This window comes from Trachurus trachurus, assembly GCF_905171665.1.
Source record: "Trachurus trachurus genome assembly, chromosome: 4".
In the NCBI taxonomy this organism is placed as follows: domain Eukaryota; kingdom Metazoa; phylum Chordata; class Actinopteri; order Carangiformes; family Carangidae; genus Trachurus; species Trachurus trachurus.
This window is the reverse complement of record NC_139898.1, coordinates 27,552,952-27,578,676: the sequence shown is the minus strand read 5'-3', so window position 1 is coordinate 27,578,676 and position 25,725 is coordinate 27,552,952. Positions and strand designations below refer to the sequence as shown.

General features: G+C 42.5%; 1 protein-coding gene across 2 annotated transcripts in view; it reads left to right on the top strand.

Moving 5' to 3' along the window:
• Positions 1-374: 374 nt before the first annotated feature.
• The window catches only part of fnbp1l (formin binding protein 1-like), a 51,936-nt gene continuing 26,585 nt past the window's right edge, over positions 375-25,725 (top strand). For both annotated transcript variants that reach the window (XM_083969621.1, XM_083969620.1), the window contains exon 1: positions 375-507. In XM_083969621.1, coding sequence (XP_083825747.1) covers positions 484-507 — 24 coding nt within the window. In that variant the 5' untranslated portion in view covers positions 375-483. The remainder of the gene's footprint in view (positions 508-25,725) is intronic.

The window sequence follows — 25,725 nt, the reverse complement described above, 5'->3', positions numbered from 1 at the left end:
AATAAACCATAATAAGACATGCTAAAACATCATAAAAAAGATCATTATACATTTGTTTAAAAATTAGCAAGAGTTGCCAACATTTCATGGTATGTGCAATAATAGCTGCTGTCATTTAAAGTCTTGTTTAGGTATTTTTTTATTAGAGCTAGTACAGTTTCCAGGTGGTGTGCAATTATTTTAAATGCAGTAGGCCTACTTTTTATTTTTTATTTTTACACAGCATTTTGGTCAAAAAGTCTCGGGGGGCCTCTGAGGTGCAGCAGGGCCCCCGGTTTGCGCGGCCCTGCTGACTCTGGAGAAGGAGGAGGAGGAGGAGGAGGAGGAGGAGTGTTTGTCGGCGGCGGCAGCAGCAGCAGCAGCAGACAGTCAGCCAGTCAGTCAGGCAGGCAGGAGCACCAGAGTCCCAGCGGCAGTTTCAGAGCCTGTGAGTGGGGAAAAAACTGCGTCCAATACGGGATAACTCAGAAGGAAGGGTCCGACATGAGTTGGGGAACGGAACTATGGGTATGTAAATGTTTAAACTCATTTAAACTGTTATTATTTCCCTGTGCTTCGGTTTTTTTTTCTTTGACACGGGCGACAACACCGACTTTAGTGGTGGAGCAGCAGCAGTGGAGGAGGAGGAGGAGGAGGAGGAGCAGAAAGGTGCCGTGTGGTGTGTTACCTTGTAGCAGCGGCGGTGGCTAACGCTGATGCTAACCGGCTAACCAACCGGCTGCGGAACAATAGAGGGGCAAGTCTGCAGACAAACAGCCGGGGAGGGAGGGAGGAGGGGCGGGCAGCGGCGAGGGGTCACACCGCTTACACCACCACCACCACCACCATTAAAACAACTTTAATCAAACGTTTGCATCTGAAATTTGGCTTTTTTATTTTTTATTTTGGTTTGGACTGGCAAGTTTGTGCATGTGTGTGTGTGTAGGCTATGTGTGTGTGTGTCTGTGTGTCACACCCTGTTTCAAAGAGAAGCGGGCTGCTGCTGGAGAACCGGTGGGATCATCTGGGGGGAAGAGAGAGAGCAGAGACCTCGGTCCTCTGTTGTGGAAATAAAAAAAATAAATTAAAGCAGCAACAACAACCATGAGCTTTATTAGTTAACTGATTGGCATAATATTGTGTCTCTTTTGTTGCTGCCAGTTGTCCAAAAATCTTTTGTCTTTAACCTCCATGTGATCAGAGAGGAGGAAGGAGAGGGAGGGGGGACACATGCTCCTATTTATATTTATATTTATATTTATATTGTAGGCCTACTTGTATGTTATCTGTTGTAGCCTATTGTTTTATTGCTCAGTTGTTGCTGTCCTCATTCTGTATGACCTTTAATATATAGGCCATGTGTGTGTGCAAGCAAGTCAAATTCCTTGTAGCCTATGTCTGCATTCTGTTTCTATATGAACTAAACCAGCCTGTATATAAATATATAACACACCCAGCCACGCACATTTACAGCTGTTTATACTCAACCAGCAGCTAAATAATAATAGTCATAATAGATTTTTTATTATTACTGCTCAAGTCACAATCTGCTGCTCTTTGTCAAACACATCCCACCTCTGCCTATAATGGGTTGATGTTGTTGTCATCGTTATTATTATTATAATGTGGATGAATTGTTTGCTGCAGCTTTGGGATGGTTTAGTGATGGATAGTATTTAGATTTTGAGCAACGAGTGACAGGACGTTGAGATCCAGCCTCTGTTTTTTGGGGTGTTGGCCATCACAAGCTGTTGTAACCAGAGAGGCAGCCGGCAGCATCTCTCCATGTGTGTGTGTGTGTGTATATGTGTGTGTGTGTGTGTTTGTGTGTGTGTGTGAGGAAGGAGATGCTACTCCTCCAGTTGACCTTAGTGGTTATCTCCAGTTTTTAAAATAAGCTTTTCTCTTCTCTTCTCTTTTTAATGCTTGCTCAGCCCTCAAATGTAACACGACCATGCTGCTGCTGCTACAGGAGAAAGAAGAAGGAGAGATAACTATTTGCTTATGTGTGTGTGTGATTCAAAAGGATTTGGAAATAGTCGTAGACACATGAACACACACAGACTTGATGTGTCAGGATTTGCTTTTCTTACTTTTTTCTTTTTCTGAACTGCAGTCTCCCATTCATGTTTTCCATTCAGTTTTTCTTTGTGTCTGAGCTCTAAATATGGAGATAGAGTAGTAGAGTCAGCAGGGACAGTTTGTGTTCCCAGTTCAGACAGATGGAGAGACTGGTTTGTCTTTGAGAATACAGTATGTTTTTTCTTTACCAAAGTCTGTTCCTTTATAGATGTTTGTTTAAGCCTGTTCTCAGTCCTCAGTGTGGCTGCAAACTACAATTTTAAAGTGATGTTTTCAAAAATAATCAATTCATAGTTTGAAACAAGTAAAGCAATGCCTCAGGGGTGTTCAATCTTTTAATGATGTAATGGAGAAAACCAGCATTTGGGAAGTTTTTTTTTGCTTAAAACCTAAAATACTTATTGTTTCTAATGATTTTTTGTTGATTAATCATGAGTTAATTGACAAAAAATGTCACTTTTTTTGGTTTGTAAAGGGTGTGCAAAGATGTATTACTTTTGAAGGCATGGGGATTTTTTTTTATAGTACAACTCAACATCACATCCAGATTATTTCAGGACCTAATAAACAAATGTTTGAAAAAGATTTACATGCAGATAGTTAAAACAAAGACTAAAATCCACCATCAGAAATCCAATAAGATAAATCCAGAGGATGACATCACATCGGTGAGAGTGAAAATGATGGACTAAAGAAATTCAAAGTGGTAAATCGTTGAACAGTTTGAGTTCGTCTCGTCTCTCATTGCGTCGGGCGGAGCAGGCTGATGATCTGTGTTGCTGAGTGTAGCCGTCGTCTGACAGACCGTCATAATCCCCCTCTGTCCGCTGATGAGATTAATGTGCTGGCCGTCTGATGTCAGATTACACATGATTGGCTGTCTGATGTCAGATTATTTACAGATTATGGTCCGGACCATAAGATGTGAAACTGTTGATTGGCTGTTTTCGTTTCACATGACGTAATGCCAGTCAGGATCTGTCTAAATTCATGTTATAAACCAACACCTGGAGCTTCTTGGTGCCTTTAAATCAACTGTACCACTCCACTTAAGACTGCATTTATAATGATTATCTTCATTATTGATTAATCTGGCAGCAATTTCCTTGATTCCTCTATAATTTGTTCCGACGTTCTGCCTCCTCTCAGCTCCTCATAATGACATTAAAGGGATTTTCTTTTTTGTTTTATATGAACAATGTCAAATAAGGATAAAGATTGAGGCAAGTCTGACAAATTTCCTTTTCCTGCTCTTCATCTTCCACGCTCCCAGGTCACAATCCAATGGACTAATCGATTAATAAACCGTATACCGAGCGTAGTTCCAGTGTCTAGTGCAACATGGCACGGTGCCTTTTCTGCTTCTTCTCCGCGCTCTGGCTCGAGCCTGGGTCTTTGAGACATTACAAAGCAAGCGAGGAACATCCTATTACCGCGCTGGCTTCCTGCCCTCCCAGACACACACATGAAGTAGGAAGTACTCGTCTGAATTAAAGCTCTGTCTGCTTTTTTTTTTTTTTTTTTGCGAGTGCACTTAGTGCCAGGATGCTGCCATGCTGTGCTCCGGTCTGCCCGGTGGAGGTGAGGCTGAGGCCAGCGATGCAGAGCAGAGCCGATCCGAGCCGAGCCGAGCCGAGCTGAGCTGAGCAGCCAAGTCTGACTGAAGGACAAGAGAGTGACAGGCGGTCGTCTCTACTGGTCGGACAGACTGAAAGACGAGGGATAAGGGGGATAGAGGAGGAGGAGGAAAGAGGACAGGCTGTAAACGGCTGGCTAGATTTGTAATTTTCCTTTTTGAAGTCTGTCTCCTGTTTGTCAGGTGGAGAGTAGACCGTCGTTGTTGAACAATGGTGGAAAGTCCGATTCAGAGCAGTGAGCAGGTTTTTATTTTATCCTCTTCCAAATCAAGGAGAGCTTTGCTTTGCTTTTCTTTCTTTCATGTGTTTTTGTGTGGATTTGGAAAAGGCTTATCACCGTGTTCCCTCAGGTGTGTGTGGAGGTGCTGCTGCAGGTCGGGGTGCTATGGGGTTTTATTTGTGGAACCGTTTGATGCTTGGAAGACAAGTAAAAGGATTGTTTGTATTCCTTCCTGGCATCAGGTGGCGATCAGACTCTCGACAAGGCTGCTTGTTATCATCCCCCCACTACTGTTTGTGATATTTATAGACTGTAGCCGACGGTATATCAGTGGTTTTACTGTAGGGAGGCTCCTGTGCTGCTTTTAAACCGTGCTGAGGGAATATCCTCTCAGATAGGTATCAAGACTTGGCAATATACTGAACGTTGAAGATTTAGTGGAGCCACCTTTTGGGCTGATGCTCACAACCATGTTTCGTCAATAATATCTTATACTATATTGTCAATAAAATGGTAATTCACAACTCTGAACTCTTGACTTGTAAATAAAGGAAACATGACGACAATGGTTACTGCTGGGAAGAATTATAGAGAGCGGCAGATGATGGGGGAGAGATTTAGTTTGTGATATAATCCCTCTGATACACACAGATGGCTCAGCTTCTACAGACACATTGACAGCTCTGTGGGACTTAGAGCTGCAGTGACTGACTACTTGTCAATTCGTAAGACTTATTATTATAATTTTTAAATCCCAATGTAATCAAAATTGCAATATAAACAAGTGCAATTAGAAAATCCCAGCGTTTTTTTGGTAACACACTGTAGGTAAAATGTGTCACATCATTGTTGTGCATTGTCATCATAAGTGTTGTGTAGATCCGATCATATTCTCCAAAAGCAGACATATTTTTTTGGTACAAGACCAACAAAAACACATAATAATTAAATATTATGTATATATTCTCATGTGAAAAGTGAAAACTTCTAATCCCACTGAATCTGCAATCACAATGTCTTCCCGCACAACTGCAGTATAATGTTTTATCTGCATATCCTGCAGGCTGAATCATTAGGGCTGGAGGATGAGACTGTTTTGTGAATCAATTAATAGTTTGAGCCATTTAAAAAAAACAAAAAAAAACAGAAAAAAACTAAGCTAGCTTCTCAAATGTGAGGATTTACTGCTTTATGGAACATCTTCTAGGTTTTTTTTAATCTTGATGAAATGAAATGCACAATTTGATTAGATCTACAAAGAAAACCAACATTTTATAGATAAAATGATGAACTGATTTATAAGCAAACTCATCAGCAGGTTAACTCGATATGAAAACGAGTGACTCTTTGTTGTGTATCTGGGGTGGGAGGCTCTTGGAGAGAAGGTTCCTGTTGTCTAGTATAGGGCAGCGCTCTGGTTCCTCGCAGGTCACAGCGGGTGTGAATGAAGTCATGTCGAAGCTGAGGGCACTGGCCTGCACACGACAAGCTGTTAGAGCCGCTCCGGCCAAGCTTGTCAACACATTGTGTGTGTGTGTGTGTGGAAGGAGGGGGTGTGAGCGAGAGAAGATGTTGTTTCCAGGCCGGGTGGTTGTGTGAGAGTGATAGCTGATAGGCCGCTTGATGTTGTTAATGTCCTGCGTGTGAGGGTGGATGTCTTTCTTAATTAACCAAATTGTGCAAACTCACATCTCCTGGAGACTGGGAGTGGAGATAAAGATGGAAGGAGGTGTGAAAGAGCGATGGAGGAGAAGGAAGAGGAAGATGAGGAGGGAGGGAGGAGGTTTTTAATGACAGGAGGAGGACGAGGAGGGAGGGAGATATTTCTATTTTCATAAGGATGGAGGAGGTGGATGGATGGAGGCAGATGGAGTGATGGAGATTTTCACTGATAATAATGGATTAGATGAAACTTTAATGATCCCAGTGGGGAGATTGGCTCCTGCTACAGTAACAGGATACATGAAGAGTGGACAGGCTGTCAGTCAAAGTCAAAATGAGTTTGTGCTTTTACACCTTCATAAACATAAAATCTAATTTATTTAAGTAGCTACAGTACGCCTGTCTGTGTCCATTAAAGGGATAGGTCAACATTTTAGCAAATTGGCCCATTGCTATTAATCCCTACAGTCATAGCAGTAGCAGTAGGTTTGTTACCTTTAATTGTCGGTGCAAGCTATTTTTAGAACGGCGGAGCAGAGCCGCAAGCTGCTCAGAGCTATGCTATGGAGGCTAATGGGATTTCTTGGTTTCCCTCATCAAACTCATCAAATACACAAATGCAGAGACTGCTTGCCGAAAAACTGCCTCCGACGGGGACGTGCATCAGCGGTTTTGCATGAATTTACCTCTAAAACAACTCTGTCTCGTAACGTTCTGTTATTATCTCATAGCGTGGTGAATGTGCAGGTCACAACTTGTCCACCAGAGCGTTTTGGAGTTGTTGGATTGTGTATTTGATGAGTTTGATGAGGGAAACCAAGAAATCTCATTAGCCTCCGTAGCGTAGCTCTGAGCAGCTCACGGCTCTGCTCTGCCGTTCTAAAAAGAGCTTGCACTGACAATTAAAGGTAACGAACCTAGACTATAGGGATTATTGCAATGGGCCAATTTGCCAAAATGTTGGACTATCCCTTTAAAATAATGACGATGATTTGCTTTGGCTCAATAAAAAAACACTCAAAAAAGACATCTGATGCCTTTTTGAAGCTGTAATTCTGGTCGGCACCCTTTTACACTAATAATATCAGATGTGCTTCTCTTATTGGAGTAAAATAAATGAGTCTCCTTTGACTTTGTTTGCAGCAGACACTCTTACAGCCGGTCATAATTCAGGTTTTTCATTCAAATTAAGTGCAAATTTCAGCTGTCAAAACAAAATGAATGTGTGTTTTCATCTCTTTCTCTGTTGTTAGTAATAGAGGAGCTGGTTCCTCTCACCTCAAACTGTGTAGAAAACAGGACGGTCGGGCGTATCGCGCCAACATTTCACTCTCAGGAAGTCGTACAAAGTCACCCTCACAAACACTGAGTTGTTGCCTTTCTCCTCTTGGTGTTTTTTCAGTCCCCCACTCCTCCTCCTCCTCCTCCCTCGATCCTCTCTCCCTCCTTCCCCCTCTTCCTTCCTCTCATCCTCCCATCACCTCCCTCTGGATGCGGTCACACAGCTGTATCCACCCAGCCAGATGTTTGGCAGTCGAGCTCCTTCTTCTTGGACTCGGACACACCATCACACCTGTCCGACTTTTCAGATCAGTGTCGTGACCCCCAGTGTGTGTGTGTGTGTGTCTAAATGGGTCAGCGATGTGTTGGCTCTGTGATGCTTCGCTGCATCTGTACTTGTTGATAATAATAAGGGTATTAAACTGTAGCATCACTATTTGTACAGTGCAGCAGCAGCATCAGGGGTTATTTAAGGTCAATGTTGGTGTCATAAAAAAATCTGGTGGAAGTGCTGCTTCCAGTTTGAGAAGAAGAGTGAATGAACTCTGGATTATTCTTAGATATATCTTTGTCTATTTTGAATTTTTGCTTTCGTGTTTTTCCAAGTCCATATAAACCAGTATTATTGTTATGTTTATCTATTGTAGCAACACCACCAGTCTTTATTATACTTTTTCTTTCCAGGAAGTAAAAACTGAATCACCATAATAGAGACAGAAACAACGACTCGATGCAGGACTTTGGTCAGTCAGAGCTGCAGCTGCTGCTCCTGCAGGAGTCAGACTGTCAACTGTTTATTAGTCAGTTACTTTATTAGCCAGAGGATAAAAAAAAAAAAAAAAACGCAGGCTTTGTGGGATACGTGGAAAATTGGAAGATGCTGGGAATTTTTCTGGTGAATTTTTTTTCCTAGATCTGCAACCCAGTCATTACGCTAAAACCTCTGCTGGATGGCTGGCTGCTGTCAGTCTCAGCCAGGCCTGCTTGTCTAACATGCTCACACACACACACACACACACACACACACACACACACACACACACACACACACACACACACACACACACACACACACACACACACACACACACACACACACACACAGTGGTATAGACTCTACATACTGATGACTTTACCTTTTCTGCACCATGTTGATTCACTTTGACGCTCAGAGGAGGAATGTACATAGGAAACATGATGACAGTAGTGGTGGTGTTTATAGAGTAAGATATCTCTGATAATGTGCAAGTCAGTGAGCAAAACTTAAAGGGTTAGTTCAATATTTTGGCAAATTGGCCCATTGCCATAATCCCTATAGTCATAGCAGTAGGTTTGTTACCTTTAATTGTCAGTGCAAGCTATTTTTAGAACAGCGGAGCAGAGCGGCGACCTGCTCAGAGCTACGCTACGGAGGCTCATGGGATTTCTTGGTTTCCCTCATCAAACTCATCAAATACACAATCCAACAACTCCAAAACGCTCTTGTGGACAAGTTGTGACCTGCACATTCACCACGCTATGAGATAATAACAGAACGTTACCAGACAGAGTTGTTTTAGAGGTAAATTCATGCAAAACCGCTGATGCGCGTTCCCGTCGGGGGCAGTTTTTCGGCAAGCAGTCTCTGCATTTACCTCTAAAACGACTCTGTCTCTTAACATTCTGTTATTATCTCATAGTGTGATGAAATATTCTCAGTTTTTTAATCAGTTTTACGCAGAATATGCAAGTTAGTCAATTAATCTGGAGGTAGTTTGAGTAATTAATGAATGTGTTGAATCATTTTTCAGGCTAAAATACCAAAAAGGCACAGTTTCAGGCTCTTAAATGTAAGAAACCTGCTGTTTTTCTTCCTTTTATCCCACTTGTGTAAATGAATCAGCTTCTCTGTTCAGATTACCTTGTGCTCTAGTCTACAGGGCTGTGGTGGTAAATGGTGCTGGTAATTTCTCCCCATTTTTCTGATGATAGGCCCAAAATAATTGTTTGATTGACAGCCCCGGTGCCTCCCTTTAATGTTGTTTTACAATCCGGCAGTAAGGAGATCCTGACCACTGTAAGGTTTACGGTTACAGAGGCAGCTCAGAAAATATTCCAGTGGTAGAAAAACGTGGAGAACTCGTGAACATGCACATCAGTAGAGAGAGGAGAAGAGGAGGAGAGGAGCTTGGTGATAAATGCTCAGTCTCTCCGTCTCACCGTGCTAATCGCTGTTGACTGTTTTCTTCATGGACCTCACGGTAAATCTACAGCAGTACAGTATGTAGCGTTGGCGCCTGAGCAGTGAGTGAGATGCCCTGCAGCTGATGTCCTCTGGTGACTGTGTGTGTACTAAACACACCAGTTGCTAAACCTGTATCACCTCCGCTGAGCTGATGCTATCTGCTCTGTGGACGGACGGTGGTGGGCCGACACACACACAGCACAGGCTCCAACACAAAACAGCAGCTGACTCGCAGCAGGTAGACACAGGGTCAGCACACACACACAGACACACACACACTGGACCTTTTACTCGGAAACCAGCTCAGCTCCATGTTTCAGAGCCGTGCTCCTCGGTCGCTGCAGCACCATGACTTCCCTTAGCTACCAATGTTGGAGCTACAGTATAAATCAAGTGTGAATGAATCAAGGGCCTTTTTGTTCCCTGTTTCTCTGTGTGTGTGAGTGTGTGTGTTCATGTGAGTAACGACCAGTGTGTGTGTGTGTTTGCCATGTGAGCAATGAACATAAACCATCAGCTCTTCTTATCCCATTACAGAGCTGGTAATTGCTGCTCCTCTCCCTTCCTCTGCGTCCTCATCATCAGGCCAATAATCTTCATCTCCTCCTCCGCTTCTTCATGTCCGTGTTGACCCGCGGGGACGAGGCTGGATTCTCCAGCACAGACAACATTTATAAACGGGTTTCCCACAGGCCGAGACCAAATGGGAAGGATGGTTTAGAAGAAAAAAAATAGCTTAATGTCACACAGAGCCTCAAATAGACTAAGAGCTGCTGTTTGAGGCTACTCTCTCCCTGGGGCCTCATAAGGGAAGATGTTTTAGTTTGAGTTTGACTTAAATGGGATATTATAGTGGTTTAAGTGAATCTTAACAAGGACAATAATAGGGGGAAGATCACCTTTTGTGTCCTCTGAGATTTTTATCATTTTGAACTGAACTATTTTGGTGAAATGGTGAAATTAGACCAGGTGTTTTCTCGCCTCTGTGCCTATTATAGTGTATTTTTTCTGACCCAGATTTTTGAATTGTGAATATAATGTGAGTGTTAGGAGTTACTTGAGCTAATTGTAGGTATTAAATATTAGAGAAGCTTACTATAAGCCCAGGAAATGGTAATTTGGACAAAAATAATCTTAATTCAAGGTACACTTGCTAGCATTTCTGGAGCGTTCACCTTCATTTTGTCATTTTCATTGGCAGTCTGTACTGGAACTAAAACCTCTCTTGGTTATTTATTATTTTCTTAATGGATTTTTTCATGCAAGTTGTCATTTGTTTAGTTTATAGAATAGGGACATTTGTGAAAAACTGTTCATTCACAAATAATCATCAATTGCAGGATAGTAGAGTAATCCTTTTAAATAATTTTCAAGCAAAAAAGCCTCTAATGAGCAGATTCACTCCTTCTTTGTGAATATTTTTGGCTTCTTGGTCTGCTTGATGTTTGATGACACCCCTGGCTCTGTGAATGATGGGCATTGATTGGATTAATCACAAAGATAATCATCAGATTAATAGATACAAAGATAAATGCTCCATTTTGGAAAACTAGCAGGAGCTGATTGAAAATGCTCTCAGTGAATCCCTAACTTGATTAACAGGAGATAGCTGGGCTTGTTTTACCACCAGTTCAGTTTTTCTCTATAATTGAAATGAGGAAACTAGAAGTCTTCACATTCTCCCGTGACTGCGAACGCCACATGGGATCATGACCTCAAGGTTCAGAAACTCTTCTGGAGCATTTGGACTTTTACTGGAAGCATGTGAAGTGCTGCTGCTGCTGCTGATGATGTAGCTGTTGGCATCGCACACAAGAACACAAAAGCAAAATTTTTATGACGCTGCCTTATCAGACTTCAGGGAGTCTTTGTGCTGCATTTTTCCGATATTTGTGGGAAACGGTGGCTTCTGGCGGGAATGGGCAGGAACAGCGCGCGGCCGCGTACCGTTAATACAGACATCATGTGTAGAAAGCGTATGTTACATGGGACAAGCGTAACTAGGACAGCCCCCTCCCCCCCCACTCCCCCTCCTCTCACTTGTCTCCCATGTTTCCTCTCTCCGTCTCCCTCCCTGTCCCACATACAGCCGGTTTATATACAGGGAGACAATGTTCATTCCAGCAACACAGGAGTTTTCCCAGGGTGTTTATTTGGCCGATGAAGTTTCAGAGGCCAATAAAACGGCTCCATAGCTGCTCATTCACACACACACACACACACACACACACACACACACACACACACACACACACACACACACACACACACACACACACACACACACTAGCTGCTCTGCATGGAGGTTGCTGGTTACCTAGGTAACCTGCATGAAGTACAGAGTGTACCCCCCATTGGTTACCGCAGCTACCCCAGGCCATAATATGTCAGGTAGTCACTAGAGTGCAGGATAAACAGCAGCAGGCTGCTGGTTGTTGTTGTTGTTGTTGTTCTCAGAAATGTGGAAAGATAAAAAAGATAAAATAATGAAGTATTTGTCGTCCTGTTCTTTGGAAAGTGGGAAACATATTTTCAAAGTCTCAACAGGCTTGTTCGGCCGTCAACGCTTCGAATCGGCCAAGTTTAAATTACAGAGACTTACAGAGGAGAGGCCTTTTCACAATAAGACGACAGGACAACAATAGTCTCAGAACAGAGATTTCTGCAGTTAAACCAAACCAAAGCTGAGACCATTGTCTCTTTAACAAACACCACTCTGTCTGTGCTGCTCTGGTCTGGACGACAGGATGCTACAGACCCACTGCAGCATGGACATAATGAGTCCATGCTCAGAGATGATGATGATGAAGTGCTGTAGCAGCAGGAAGTCAACTATACCAGATATCGTATTAAGAGGACAGTACTGTAGCATCACACTGATTAATTGTGATGAAATTTGGTGTAATTAAAACCTATGATGCCTGGTGGATGACTTGTCATACCTAGTAAATTAACATGTTAACATGCAAATATGCAAAAATAAAAGTGAATATGATGAACATCCATCCATCCACTGGCGGTACAGTTTTATCTGTGCAGGGTTACCAATCAGGAATGAATAGATTGAACCCAGAACCTCCTTCCTGTGAGGGGATACAGTGCTCTCCACTGTACCATTGTGCCACCCCATAATGAACTTTACATGCATGTAGACCAGTGCTATTCAATAAAGAATCCAGTTGAGCAGCAGGTGATGACAGATTTTAAGCTACAACAAATGAAAAATAAGTAATGTTTATTCATGTTTCCCTTTAATATTTGACAGAAAGTGCCAAGAACCAATGAATAAAAGCTTTAACTGAACAGAAACTGGGGTAGTAGCAATACATAACTCCATTTTTGAAATAAAAAAATAAACATTTAGGACCTAAAAATGCATAAAAAACAAAATAGTGCCAAATATTAGCAATAACTTGCTTCCCTTATGAATCAAAATAAACATTTGCTCATACGTAAACCCAGGCACAACTCAAAGTGCATCAAGAACAAATTAGTATCCACAGCCTGTACCACTGTAGGAAGTCCTGAAGGCTCACAAAATGTGATTTGCTCAGGTTTTGATTACAAGCCGGGCCACTCGGAGGCTCCTTCTGGGCCCCATGTGGCCCCCGGGCCACCCTTTGAGCCGGCCTTATGTAGACATGTGCATGCAGACTGAGATCCTCTCTGTCACCACCTGTCACATGATGAGGGGCAGTCATGCTCGTTCGCTCCCAGCAGGAAGTAAAAGGGCATCTCTCTGAATCTACATGCTTATTTATACCGTGGTAAAGACTTATCTGAGGAGATGTTTCCACTGAATGCAAGCTGTTATTGAGTTAATGTACGCTATTTGGGGGGGAATTTCCACTGGATATAAGGGAACATTGTAGGAAATCTTCCAATGACAACACGGAGAACTGAGACGCTGCTGAGATTTAAAAACAGATTCATACAGGATGATGAAGGCCACTGATACTTTACTCTTGTCTGAGAGTCTGTTCACTGGGATGTTGAAGGATGTTGAACAGTTCTGGCAAATTTGCTATTTGGCTTTGACTTCCTTGGTGTTGGATTGAAAGCACTTTCATATGTGGAGCTACACCCAGCTGCTAGTTATCGTAAAGCTTTGCATAACCCTGGGACACAAGGACACAGCCAGTCTGGACCTGTCTGAACTAATCTGCAGCTACCTTGGTAACTGATATCTGAGTATCTCTGGGTTTGGACTTTCTGCTTTTCAGGCACAGCAAGGCATTTATGACACTGCCTTGGTCTTTTGGAAGCTGTGATGGATCTGTTTCCTGTCGAGTGATTGAAAAATTGGCAGATGAACTGATTGTCAGACAGGGTGTAGCCTATTTGTTTGCTTTGTTCCGATTTATGAGGCTTATACCATTGTTAGTAACAGACCCAAACGGTCCAAAATTGTAAACAAATGCCATGCGCGAACCAACTGTTCTCTCATTAGTCAGAAATCCAGAAGGAGTCGGAGGAGGAGGTAACCCAGGAAAAACAAAAAACCCTGGGATAGAAGTTTAAACAGGCCTGAAAGTTAAAACCCAACCCAACCCAATCCGAGTCATTTGTATATATTTTTGGCCTGAACCATAGCCTGGCTAACCACCCGTTCATTTTTTCGTATTTGAGGCGTGGTTTACGAAAGCCCAGAGCTGTTTATTGGGCGCTACGAATGTCTATCAAATGCGTCTGTACGTAGCGTATAGCCAGTTGTATCAATCATACCCGATGACGTATGTAGAGCGACAGAAATGAGATGAGGAAAAAAATGCTAAACGTTGCTCTTTTTTCAAAATAAACTTGCGGTCTAAACTACTTAAAACACTTTCTAACGCTGCATTGAAAGGTAAAGCATCTGCCGCCATGTTGGCTCGACAAGCTATCCAAAAAGTGATTGTGCTCCTTCGTTGAGGGAAAAGTCGGCCTGGCCGGGCCAGTTGAGAACCACGGAGCATCAGCAGCGTGTTGCATGTTGTGTCGGTTGCTGAGTCGCTTATGTTCTCATTGCTAACCAACCTGCTCCAGGGCTCGACTGGAAGCGAGCCGAGATGAGACCAGCCCTTCTTGACAACCTTGACCCGGCTTGTTTTATTCCACATCTGAGCGCGATTGAACCGATCTTTGGGGGTTAAACGCTCCCTGTTTCAAAACAGCTGCTCCGAACGAACCAGGTCTGAAGAGACCCTCTGTACAACTATCAGCTCCTTTTAACTCTCACTCACAAACATGTTTTGAGTTGGTTGTTTAATCCATGTAACTGGACATTTTTTTAATAATTTCCCACTAGAGGTATACACATTTTTTTTTTAACATTATCCCACAGATTTACAGCTAGTTCTCTTGTTGCTGCTGTTGAACAAACTAAAACTGACGTGTTGTGCTTGTCGTCTAAAAATAGTTCCAGCTGTCAGCAGCCAGCAACCGAGTGTCGTAGCCCAAAGTCAGCCGCACTAACCAGTGTGAACAGTGTGAGGAAGAAGGTGTCATGGTCAACACACACACTCACACTCCCTGACACAGCTGGGAGCCTCATGCCAAACCAGGACCCCTCTGTGACTGTGGCATTTGAGTCAGAGCTTTGATACATCAGGGATCCTGTGGCTTTTTTTTTTTTTTTTCTGGGATGAATGAGCTGTTTATGTTTGCGTGTGCGCAGGCATGCACATATGGTCTGATGACACAGCTCAGTGGCTCGCTGAACAGATACAGTAACCATCACATCCTGCTCTTTCATATTGGAGACACACACACACATGAAACACTGCGGTTAATAATGTGGATAACCACTGAAACTGATTGTGCTAAAATTAGTCATCTGTGTTTGTCTGTGTGTGTGTGTGTGTGTGTGTGTGAGTGTGTTTTTGTGTGTGTGTGTGTTAAAGGGAACTTGTGGGGACAGATCCCAGACTAAAAGACCAGTTAATTGGGGACAGCTTGTCCAATTGGGGACAAAGGCCGTGTCCCCAATTAGGGGGGAAATCAGATTTTTGGCTCAGTTGTTGGGGGGTTGGGGTGAGATAAGGTTTAGGTTATGGTTAGTGCGAGGCAAGTAGGAGTTATTATGGTTTGTAAACCACTAATTGTTTCACGGAGAAAATCATCAGCAGATTATTTGACATGGAAATTGAAAGTTGTGGCAAAGCTAAAGAGTCGCTACATGTTCTACATAGACTGAATTCACTCTGAGGATTTTTTAATGAAACAAGCTCTCTCAGTTCTTTGTTTCCTCTGTTGCTCCCTCGGAGGATCAGATAGTGACCCCAGGAAATCCGCCGGGCGACCTCGGTGTCACAGGGGTCGACCCCGCAAAGCAACCCCGGTCCAGATCAGGGTTGAGACAAGGAGGAGGGTCAGATGAGCCGAGGGGTTCTGATCAAAGTGGCGCTCTGACATTTACAAACAAGAGGGAAGAGAGGGAATATGTGGGAGTATTCAGAAGGAAAGAAAAAGTTAGCGGGAGTCTTTTGAAAAGCGGCGCAGGACTCACAGTCTTAACTAATTGTGTAAACAAAGCGTCTCTGAGACATGTTGTCATACAAAAATAAAGACTTGACCTATTTTTGTAACTTCGACTGCCACATAAAAGTGAAGTCGGCTTCCTTTCAAAATAAACCACCAACTGTGACTTAAATCCAGTTGTTCCCAGCTCTGATGTTAGATTTCCGACCTTTAATGTCTTATATTTTTGAGATATTGAAGCTTATTGTTGGTTGACTTTCATTTTTTTTTTAGGTGTTACGTTTCGCTGTGCTCACTCCATGTGCAAACATATCCCTGCAAACTTAAAGGTTAAGCTCCCTTGGCGTGTCTTAACAGGTGTATGTTTAATATTGTGTCGCTATAATCAACTAAAACTTGACAGAGGTCCTCACGACAACTCTCAGATTTCACTGAACTGTAAATTGGACGATGGATTTGTCGACTTTTTGACCTTTGGACAGAGACTGATTTGCGTTTCAGTTTCGGGTGGATCTGTCGGCCTGGTTGAGACTCAGACAGACAGACAGGCTGCATGATGAGCAGCTGAAGCAAACAATTGAAGTTGACCAACAACATGTTTGTGATACGACAGACTAATCAACTATCAGGTGAGTCCGGGCTCAGCGCGCCGGTCTCGCTGCCTCTCGTCCAACCAGTCTGTCAGGGTGTGTATGTGAAGCAGTAGGGAAGTAAGACAATAGAGTGGATCATGTTGCTATGAAACCTGACTAGCTTGCCACAGATAGGAGTGCCCAGGTGTGTGTGTGTATGTGTGTGTGTTTACAACATGCAGGTATTACATAAAGTTGGATTATCCTCAAATCAAACCCTCGTTTTCTTGGGAGTGAGTGTCCGAGGAGCTGGGATCAACTCGGCCGTTATTACAGCTGTCACCAAGACTTTAATATTATGTAATAGGCTGTTCTCACCCTGGTTTAAGGTGATCGTGTCTTTTGTTATAGATAGTTGTTGCCTCGTCGTGGACACACACAGGATGTGGTTCCTGTGAGTCCTGGTGTGGCCGACCTGCCTGTGATGCTCGATGACGTGGATTTTGACACTGATACATGTGTCAGACCAACAGAGGTTACACTGATGGACCAATCAGAGAGCTGTTCACTAAAATGTCAACACAGACATGTCTTTTCTCTCTAACTTCTCTCTTTTGGATAAGATGACAAATATGTATGTATTTGACTCTCAAATTTTGTGGCACTCAGTCAAATCTTCATCATACTTCTTGTATCCAATCCATTTTTTTTTTTACCAGCTGCTGCAGGACACAGTCTGCTTCAGTGCCTCCTCATTTTGCAAACGTGTTGGCATGCAGCACAGCAGGTGGATGGGTTTACAAGTTTTTGCTTACGTCATCTTGTACAGTATATACATCCTCCACTTCCAGTCATGACACTGCATGAATTCATTACTTCTTTATTTCCTTGTATCTGTTTTGCATATGTCCCCACTCAGCCTTAAAATAAAAAGCCATAAAAAGTCTATAGAGTGAAAAACTTAGGATCTGATTTGAAATATCATCACTTTGTGTGGGGTCAATTTTAGCTTTTTATAAAAATGGGCACATAAAAGATTTTAAAGAAGTTGCTGTGGCATTTAGTTGGAGAGAAATAATGATCATATTGTTGTCTTTCACCTAAACTAAACAGTGTTAGCCTAAATGTATTGAATTGTTCATTGTTCTGTTAATATGGCCGACGTACAGAGAGATGCTGTGTGTGTGTGTGTGTGTGTGTGTGTTTGTTGTGGTAAAGGAGGTCAGATGATGAAGTTGCTGTCATTCATGTTTTATTATCTACACATGACACACACATGTTCACTCCTCTCTCTTCCTGCCAGTTAGCCTTCAGTCCTTCCAGTCAGCAAAAAAAAAAGAAGTCAAAGTTATGCATTGACGAACATGTGACCGGTTAAAGTGTGACTGTCACTGATTTACAGCTGCAGCGTCGTCGACATGGTTGAAGGCAGCAGCAGCAGAGATCAAACTTTAGAGTCAGATTTTGTCCCAGGAAACAAGGATGAATCTTGCAGAGTTAAACGGCCCACACACACACACACACACACACACTGTGATTGTGGTTATTTAGTTTTCTACGTCCAGATTGTGTTAATGTTTGACTGACCTGCTCCTGACACCTCCTGATGACTCCTGTCTGTGTTCATTCATTCAGACATCTCCCTGTTGAAGCTCTAAAACAGTTATGGTAAAGGCTGAGTCATCCTAGAAACTGGTAAATGCTTGGTTGGAGAATAATAGCTCTTCTGCATTAAGATTTGTTTTGCAGCAGACACACTTCTGCAGAGCAGGACTGCAGCTGACAATTATTGAATTATTCTCAGTTCATGCGTTGGTCTATTAAAAAATGGTTTAAAAAATGGCCGTCACAGTTTCCTAAAGCTCATGGTGATGTCTTCAGATCTCTAAAACCTAAATGTGTCCTGTTTTCAGAGTTTAAAATCGTGGAAAAACACATGAAACCCTCACATTTAAGAAGCTTAAACTAGAGAATAAATTGGTGTTTTAAAATAGCCTCCGAATTTCCTTTCTAATTGTTTCGCTTCTAGATGAAAGTGGCTTCTTTTAGAACGACTTCTCTGTTTGTGTGAGTGTGTGTCCTCTTTGTTCGTCACAAAGGTGAAATCAGTGGACTTGACCGTCGTTGACATTTTTGCACCCGGCATCTGTTCCAACTTTCCAGTTGCCAATCAAGTGTTTTTCGGTGTTGAAACCGGTTCAGTGTTGAAACTGGTGCAGCGTCTGTGCTTCAGGTATTTATTAGCAGCTGCGATGCTTTTTCCATCTGCGTCCTGTCTTCTTTTTTCTTTTCTTTTTTTTGAGCTTTAGGGAAAGAGTTTTGATGTTTTCCCCTGAGCTGTGTTTGCTGGCGCACAATGAGCACAGGTTCTTGTTGAGTTGCCCCGTGGGCCGGCCGATGATTGGACGAAGCATTTGACTGGTCCGCCCACTGAAACAAATGGAAAGCAACGCATTCCAGTGCAAGACTGTCAAGGGAGATTACTAGATTACAAGACTTTCAGGCATAATATTTCAGCATTTTAGCTTTGATTTTCACTCAGATACATGAGATCTGTGACAGAGATCTGAAGCGTATGAATAGTTTTCCCCTTAAACCATTGTGCAGCTGTTGATTGAGGTGTAAATCAGTGCTCCCTGTTGGAGATAGTCACTCAGCCTAACAGTAAACAAGAAAGAATCTCAAGCTATTGCATAAGAGGAAGAAACACCCATTTATTCATTTCAACTGAGACATTTAAACTGATGTAAACAAACACAGACTGTCACTGACAATACTTAAAACACCTCCCACGCAACATTTAACTCCACAATAGGATGCACACACACACATACCCAACATACATATGATTCAGTTTCAGTGCAAACATGTACTTATAGAGTGACTCCCTGACTCACTGACTCAGAGCTGATCCATGATGTGACCACTCTCTGATTCCTCTTAATCCACTCAAATGATGTATCATTTGAAGAGCTATGAATCACATATTTCCTCTACAGTTTGTCTGGTGAACCAGGTTCATGTGTGTGTGTTTGTGTGTGTGTGTGTTTAGCATTGCTACAGTCATGCAGTGGTTTCTGTTTCCGCAGGGGGAAGAAAGAAACATTAAAATAGTTATTTTAAGGCAGAACAAATGAGTGTGTTTGTGTTTGTTTACAGGGCGTGGATTAAAAGAGTGTGAACTGATGATTGAAACTCTTCTCATTCAGTTACTGAATCACTAACACCAAGTTAACAGTCCGATCAGAGCATTTACAGCTACAAAATGGGAATTTAGCACTTTTTAAAAAGGTATGTGAGACTTTATTGCGAGAACAAAACATCATATATTTTATTATTTAAAAATCTACTTGCTTTTTTTAATAAGCAGCAGGTATACTTTTAGACAATAAAACACCAGAAAATTGTGGTTAATCTGCATGACAAGATTTCCTGGAGGCTAAAATAATCAAATAGTTTCTTTTTTATGTCAGAGGAACAGTCCCATAAAGGTTAGAGTGTTATTACACAGAGAAAAGCAGCTGGTTTGGAGCTTTGTTTTGCCAAACATTTGTTTCTCATATGTGAGGAATTCATGTTTTTCTTTGTCGCCTGCCACTGCTAGCACAATCGCTGAATATCTTTTGATTTGTGGATTGCTGACATTTAAAGATAACACCTCGCTCTGTTTTTTTTATTGTATTTGAATGTCTTAATAAGAACTGATCAATCTATTGGGAAAACAAACTGCAGTGTTTGCAGCCCTGTTTTCCATTAAACCGAACAGAAAAACAGGCTTTAATTCAAATTTGCAGCTTTTTTATGCACAAACCTTGCGGTGATTTGAACAGCTTTTACTCTGAAGTCACCACATGAATGCAAGTGAACATTTGAATTCATGCTAGAAGCAGGTCTACGTCTGTACTTGACTCTGGTGGTTTTTGCACTAGGAGTCTGTGCAGTGAGGGAGTATGAGGAGCTGCAGGTGCTCATGTAGGTCAGACATTTATCAAACGCCTCCAACTCACAGAATTAGGCTAATGGGATTGAAGGACTCCCCATCGAAAGCTCTCTGGAGAATCTGTGATGAAAACAGTCATATTACGGCTGAAACCTGCAGCAGAGCGTTCGTCAACCAGCTGAAGACGCTGGCGGTTCCTCCTGCCTGCTCAGTGTGTGTGTGCGTATGTGTGGGGGGGTGAAGTCCACACTCAGCATGCCAGTGCTCTTGTCTGTTTTGCCCATAGATGGCAATTGGAGACTTTTCAACACAACAACCTTTTAGCAACAAATCCAAGTCTATTCAAATCCAGATGCGCACGGTGAGGTAGAAGCAAAGTGTGTGTGTGTGTGTGTGTGTGTGTGAGTGATCTACACAGGTATAAACTATGTGTATTTACCTCCTGGTGCTTTGGCCTCTGCTCACAGTCCAAATCGATCCAGGTCGACTCTCAGCTGTGACTGAAGTTGATTTGTTTTCTCTGACCAGCAGTACAAACCCAAACAGACTTGTTGAATTTGTCCATGAACATAAATATACCGTATAATTTTCCTCAAACAATAAAAATTATAAGTCATTGTTGGCATAAAAGGTTTTATAGTTTGATATTTGTGTCACAAAGTATTATTTATAATGTGATTTTGGCTGCATGGACACAGATTATATTCCCCCTTTACTGTCTAAACCATGGTAACTAGACTATTATTGTAAATCAATGCAAAGCAAAAGACTGCGTTATAGTTTAATCAGTACATCTTTTGATTTGTCATGTATTTAATTACCTAGATCAGCCAAAAGCATAGTACATTCCTGTTTGCAAATTTCACCCTTTAGTGATTTCTTAATTGGATTTCCAGTTCATATCATTCCCCACTGGTGGTGTCATGATATGAAAATGGATACTGTCACATTGCTGCTTGATATCTGCTGAGATGGAAACGCCTGTTAGAAAAAAGAACAGCTGTATGATGTGTTTGATGTCCGCTTTAAGGAAACTCTGTTATGCAATGTGTCCAAGAGTTAAGAGGTTATAAAGCAACACAGGTGACGGTCTCATAAACTGTCCTGACATGTAGTTTGCAGCATATTCACAACATCTGTGAAGGATGAAGGAAAAAAAACGACATCTTAAGGCTTCACGCTGATCTTAGTTCTGTCTTAGTTTGTGTTTATTGAAGAGATTTTTATCTTTGCCTTTGAGTTGTAGCAGCGACGAGTGGAATAAACAGTGTGTGTGAAGTCCACTGCTGCAGAGTTTACACTAGCCAACAGCTGTCTACTCTGCAGATATCACTCTGTCTGATGTCTTGTCAACACAAACGGTGCAGGTGGGTTTAGTGAGCAGAGCAGACCGTCTCTCTCTCTCTCTCTGCCTTGTCGCTGCTCGGATGGATCATATAGGCTACAGACACACAGCCTGACTCAGCACCGGTTCTTTGCTTTTCGGCCGCCTAAGCACTGACTCCTTGCTGCTCTAGAGCCAAGAACAGATTACACCAGGGAATGTGGGTGGGGTTTACCTTAGAAGACCACTGCAAAGATATTTTATTTTATTTTATTAAAGGTACAATGGAGTTTTGTTCAATGCAGTTTGTAAACAAAACATTGAAACTCGGCCCCCTCCTCTCGGGCTCAACTGCGTAGCCTCCTAATGCCCCGACAGCAGCAGTTGTCAGGACCGCAAAGGAAAGGAAATTCAGTGTTGTGTTGTAACGAGCAGCAGAGCCGTTGTGGTGAGCTGGGAAGCGGGTGTAAGCGGCAGATGCTAACCATTACCGCTAGCCGAAGTTAGCATCGAGCTAGCTCACCACAACGGCCCTCATACTTGATACCAGTCGAGGCTTTAGTTGGCGGTGACGGCCGGGAATCGGTCCACGGCTCCAGCGCTTCACTCAGACTGTATTTCTTTTTCTTTGCGGCCCTGACTGCTGCTGCTGAGAGAGAGAGAGAGAGACATGCTAGCACTCGCTAACATCCGAGGACAGCTACTGTAGTGGCGCTAGCAGCCCTGAGCTCTCCTACTCTGCTGCACGTAGCTTCACCTGAGCTCCGTCATTGGCTGGAGAGAAAAAAAAACGACTCTATCGCTCTCCACCCAGAAACGTCCCAGTGCACAACAAAACAAAGCAAAAGACCCAAATACAGGACTAGAAGCCCATTGGTGATGATTAAGACGGATTTCATTTGTGTAAATCTAATGTTTATTTTTGGGCAAAAAACTCCAGACTCTACCTTTTAAGCTTATAGACAGTGTACACAGACATTGAACAAAATAATGTAAAGATGCGTGTACCAGATTTAGCAGAAAGCTAATTTCCATCTGTAGTTCATTACATAAACACAAATTCAGACGTCCCAGACCCTAATACAATAAAAATAGTAATATACAACATCTATACAACAACAAGAACACAGAACATAGAGAGACCCTCCAACCCTCCATAGAGAGACCCTCCAACAAGATACTTGATATAAAGTGTGTCTGTGAGGTGGAGATTTGCTTAAATAAAGTGGTTTGTTTGTAGAATTATAGGATACTACTGTTTGGCTACCAAAACAAACAAACAAAAGACTTTATCAATATTTTATTACATTGGTTAAACTGCAATGTAGCTGTGCAAGGATAGTCGACGCTGTGAAGAGTGAACGAGAAAAATCCAAGAGGCAGCGTTGGTATTTATCTGATACAACCGGATCATCAAAATTAATCAAAAATTACTAGATTGTGGACCGAAAAGGGAGATCAGTGCTGATATCCAGAGGGGCTCACCGGTCAGAGGCAGGTGATATTAAAACCAACCAAACTCCCCTCCAGATAAATAAATAAAATCACCTGCATCACAACGGAGCTTTAGACAAAATGAAGGTGCATCACACAGACACAGGCCTCTGCTCCTGTCCAATTTTCTTCCTGCTTTCCTCTTGTTTTTCTTACCTCCCCTCTCAAAATCTCTCTCTAAATGCCAATCTTCCCCTCCCTCGCACTCCCTCACACACACACACACACAGAGTCAAGAAGCCCGTCTCCTCTCCCCCATCACATTCTTGGAAGAGACTTTTTTTTTTCCTGGTTGTTTTCGAGGAAGACGACGGCAGACGCAGTAAAACACACACACACACACACACACACACACACTGCAGACTGAGCCTGGGGGTCTTCATACTGATGCCAGTGTTTCAGACAAGTTGACATTTCCCACCCAGGCTGTGCCATGTGTGTACTGGTGTGTGTGTCTGACTGTTTCTCAGTGTGTGTGTGTGTGTGTGTGTGTGTGTGTGTGCACTATGCTCTGGAATGCACTCAGTGTAATTAGTCTATTGTCCTAGCAGCGTTTTCTATGCTAATTAACCATTGCCTTCTTTTTCGTGGAATGCACCCAGGATGTCTGGCTCTCTCATTGGCCGGGGAGGGGGCCGTCCGGCCGTCTGATTGGTTATCTGGGGTGTTTCTAAAGAGTCTTCAGCCCCCCCTAGTCTGGGAGCTAAATGTCTAATTTATTCTCTCACCCTGCGGTTGGAGCTCATTAAAGCAGAGCCGTGGCTTTGTCGGTGGGAAACGGACCTGTGACCCATTTTTTTGGGGTTTGAATCTGGGCGCAGGAAACAAATTTTCTTTTGTCGACTGGCCACAGTGTCATGTGGCCAATTAGGCATGTGGCAGCAAAAACTGGAGTCATTCATGGCAACGAGGGAAAGATGAACAGCTTTAAATGCAGTTATGGTAAAGAGTGAGTCAACAGAAACTGGTAGATGCTGAAGTTGGAGAAAAATATTCCTTTACTTGACAGTTAAGCCACCACCTGGTGACAGGCTGCAATTGACAATTATTGAATTATTCTCAGTTAGTTCCTTGATATATTGAATGTAAAATGGTTAAACATGACCATCACAAGTCCCCAAAGCTCAAGGTGATTTCTTCAGATTGGTAAAAGCCAAACATGGTCTGTCCTCAGAGATTAACAGAAGCTGAAACTAGAGAGTTATTTGGTTTGTTGTTACTGCTTTTCCTACTGTGACGTGTCAAAGTGATTCCAGTGTAGACGACTGTGATGTTCAGCCTCATAATTTCATTCTTAAAGGGACTACGAGGAGTTTTGGAAAGCAAAGTGTTTTCACACTACATTTCCCATGAGCCTCTGCGCACACGGTGAAATTCTTGAACGATATATTTATCGAAAATGGACTCATTAACAAGTGTGGGTAACGTAGATTCATCCACATTAAAATGAGAATTTTTTATGACCAAATACAAACTCCTCGTTGTCCCTTTAAATTCTGTAAAATGTGGCATTTAAGTGATGTATATTTGTGTTGTTGTGCAGTAGTGATGGAGCACCCAGTCGTACTGTTTTGTTTGAGGACCCCCCCCCCCCCCCCCCCCCCCCCTTCCTGTGATTGTGATGATTATGTGACAGGATGTTGTGTTACTGCTGCTGATAACGTGGATATTGCTGCACGTTTCTGTGCTGATCAGGGATCAGTTGTTGACGGGTCTGTTGTCTGTTTTGCTGCTAGTTTGTTCATCTATGAGGTTACATAGAAAGTACTGAGTCACTTGTCACCTATAACCTTATGGAGACCCAGGTCCACATCAGTTATTATGAGTTTGGATGTTTTCCTACTGTATATGCAGTCTGGTATAAATGTTGTTTGACCTTTTATGTGAACGTATATTCAAGCATGTTGTCTGTTTGCATTCAGCATTTTTAAATATTATTTATCTTGTAGCCTACATAAGTTTGTTCTTGGTACAAGTGTTTCCTTTATTAATCCCATGTTTAGGTGTGGACTCTGTCAATGAACAACCAAAGCAGCCAAGCAAATAACTTAAGTGGATCTTGTCATTGTTTACCTTTTTTGAGATCATTCAGTGACCACAGCCAGAATTTAAACCTTGTGTAAATGTTTTTTAATGGGTTGATGGATTATCTTGTTATTGGAAACCTTGTTTTATTAATTGCAAAACCTATAGTGACCAAACCTATTTGATTTTGTTGCACATCACGTTTGGAAACGAGTGCATTTATTGAGGTGGAAACCACATTTCAATAATGTGATTGTTTGTGTGTAAACTCACCTGTGATTGGTTTTATGGGAAGATAATGCAGAGCTATCGTAGTCGTGGGCGTGGATGCCAGAAAATAAGATGCTGGATTGTGTGATTGATTGGAGGTTTTTGTTGTTACAGTGTGTGTGTGTGTGTGTACGACTACGAGTGCAGACCTTGTTGTAGCTCCCAGATGCAGCCGTGCTGTAACCCTCATCATCATTCTCATCCTCCTACTGTTTTTCCTGCGAGCTGAAAAAAACCAACAAAAAAAACCCCAGAGCCCAAAGATGCTGTCATTTCCCAAACGAGCCCGAGTCTGTATTCAGCTCCCCACAAACTACAGGATGAGCTCATACCCTATTACTTATTCATGGACACCGTCACACAGGCTGACGCAACCAGCAGGCAGCAGACACGCTGGCTGGAAGGAGCTGGACAGGCGTGGATGCACACAGACCGACCTGGCTGGTACAGCAGACCGAGAGAGGGGATGCAGATAAGAAAAACAGCAGCCGTTCAGATTTTAGTTTCAGTGCAACATCCTGCAGAACAGCTGCGTCTATCTGTAGCTGTTGAACAT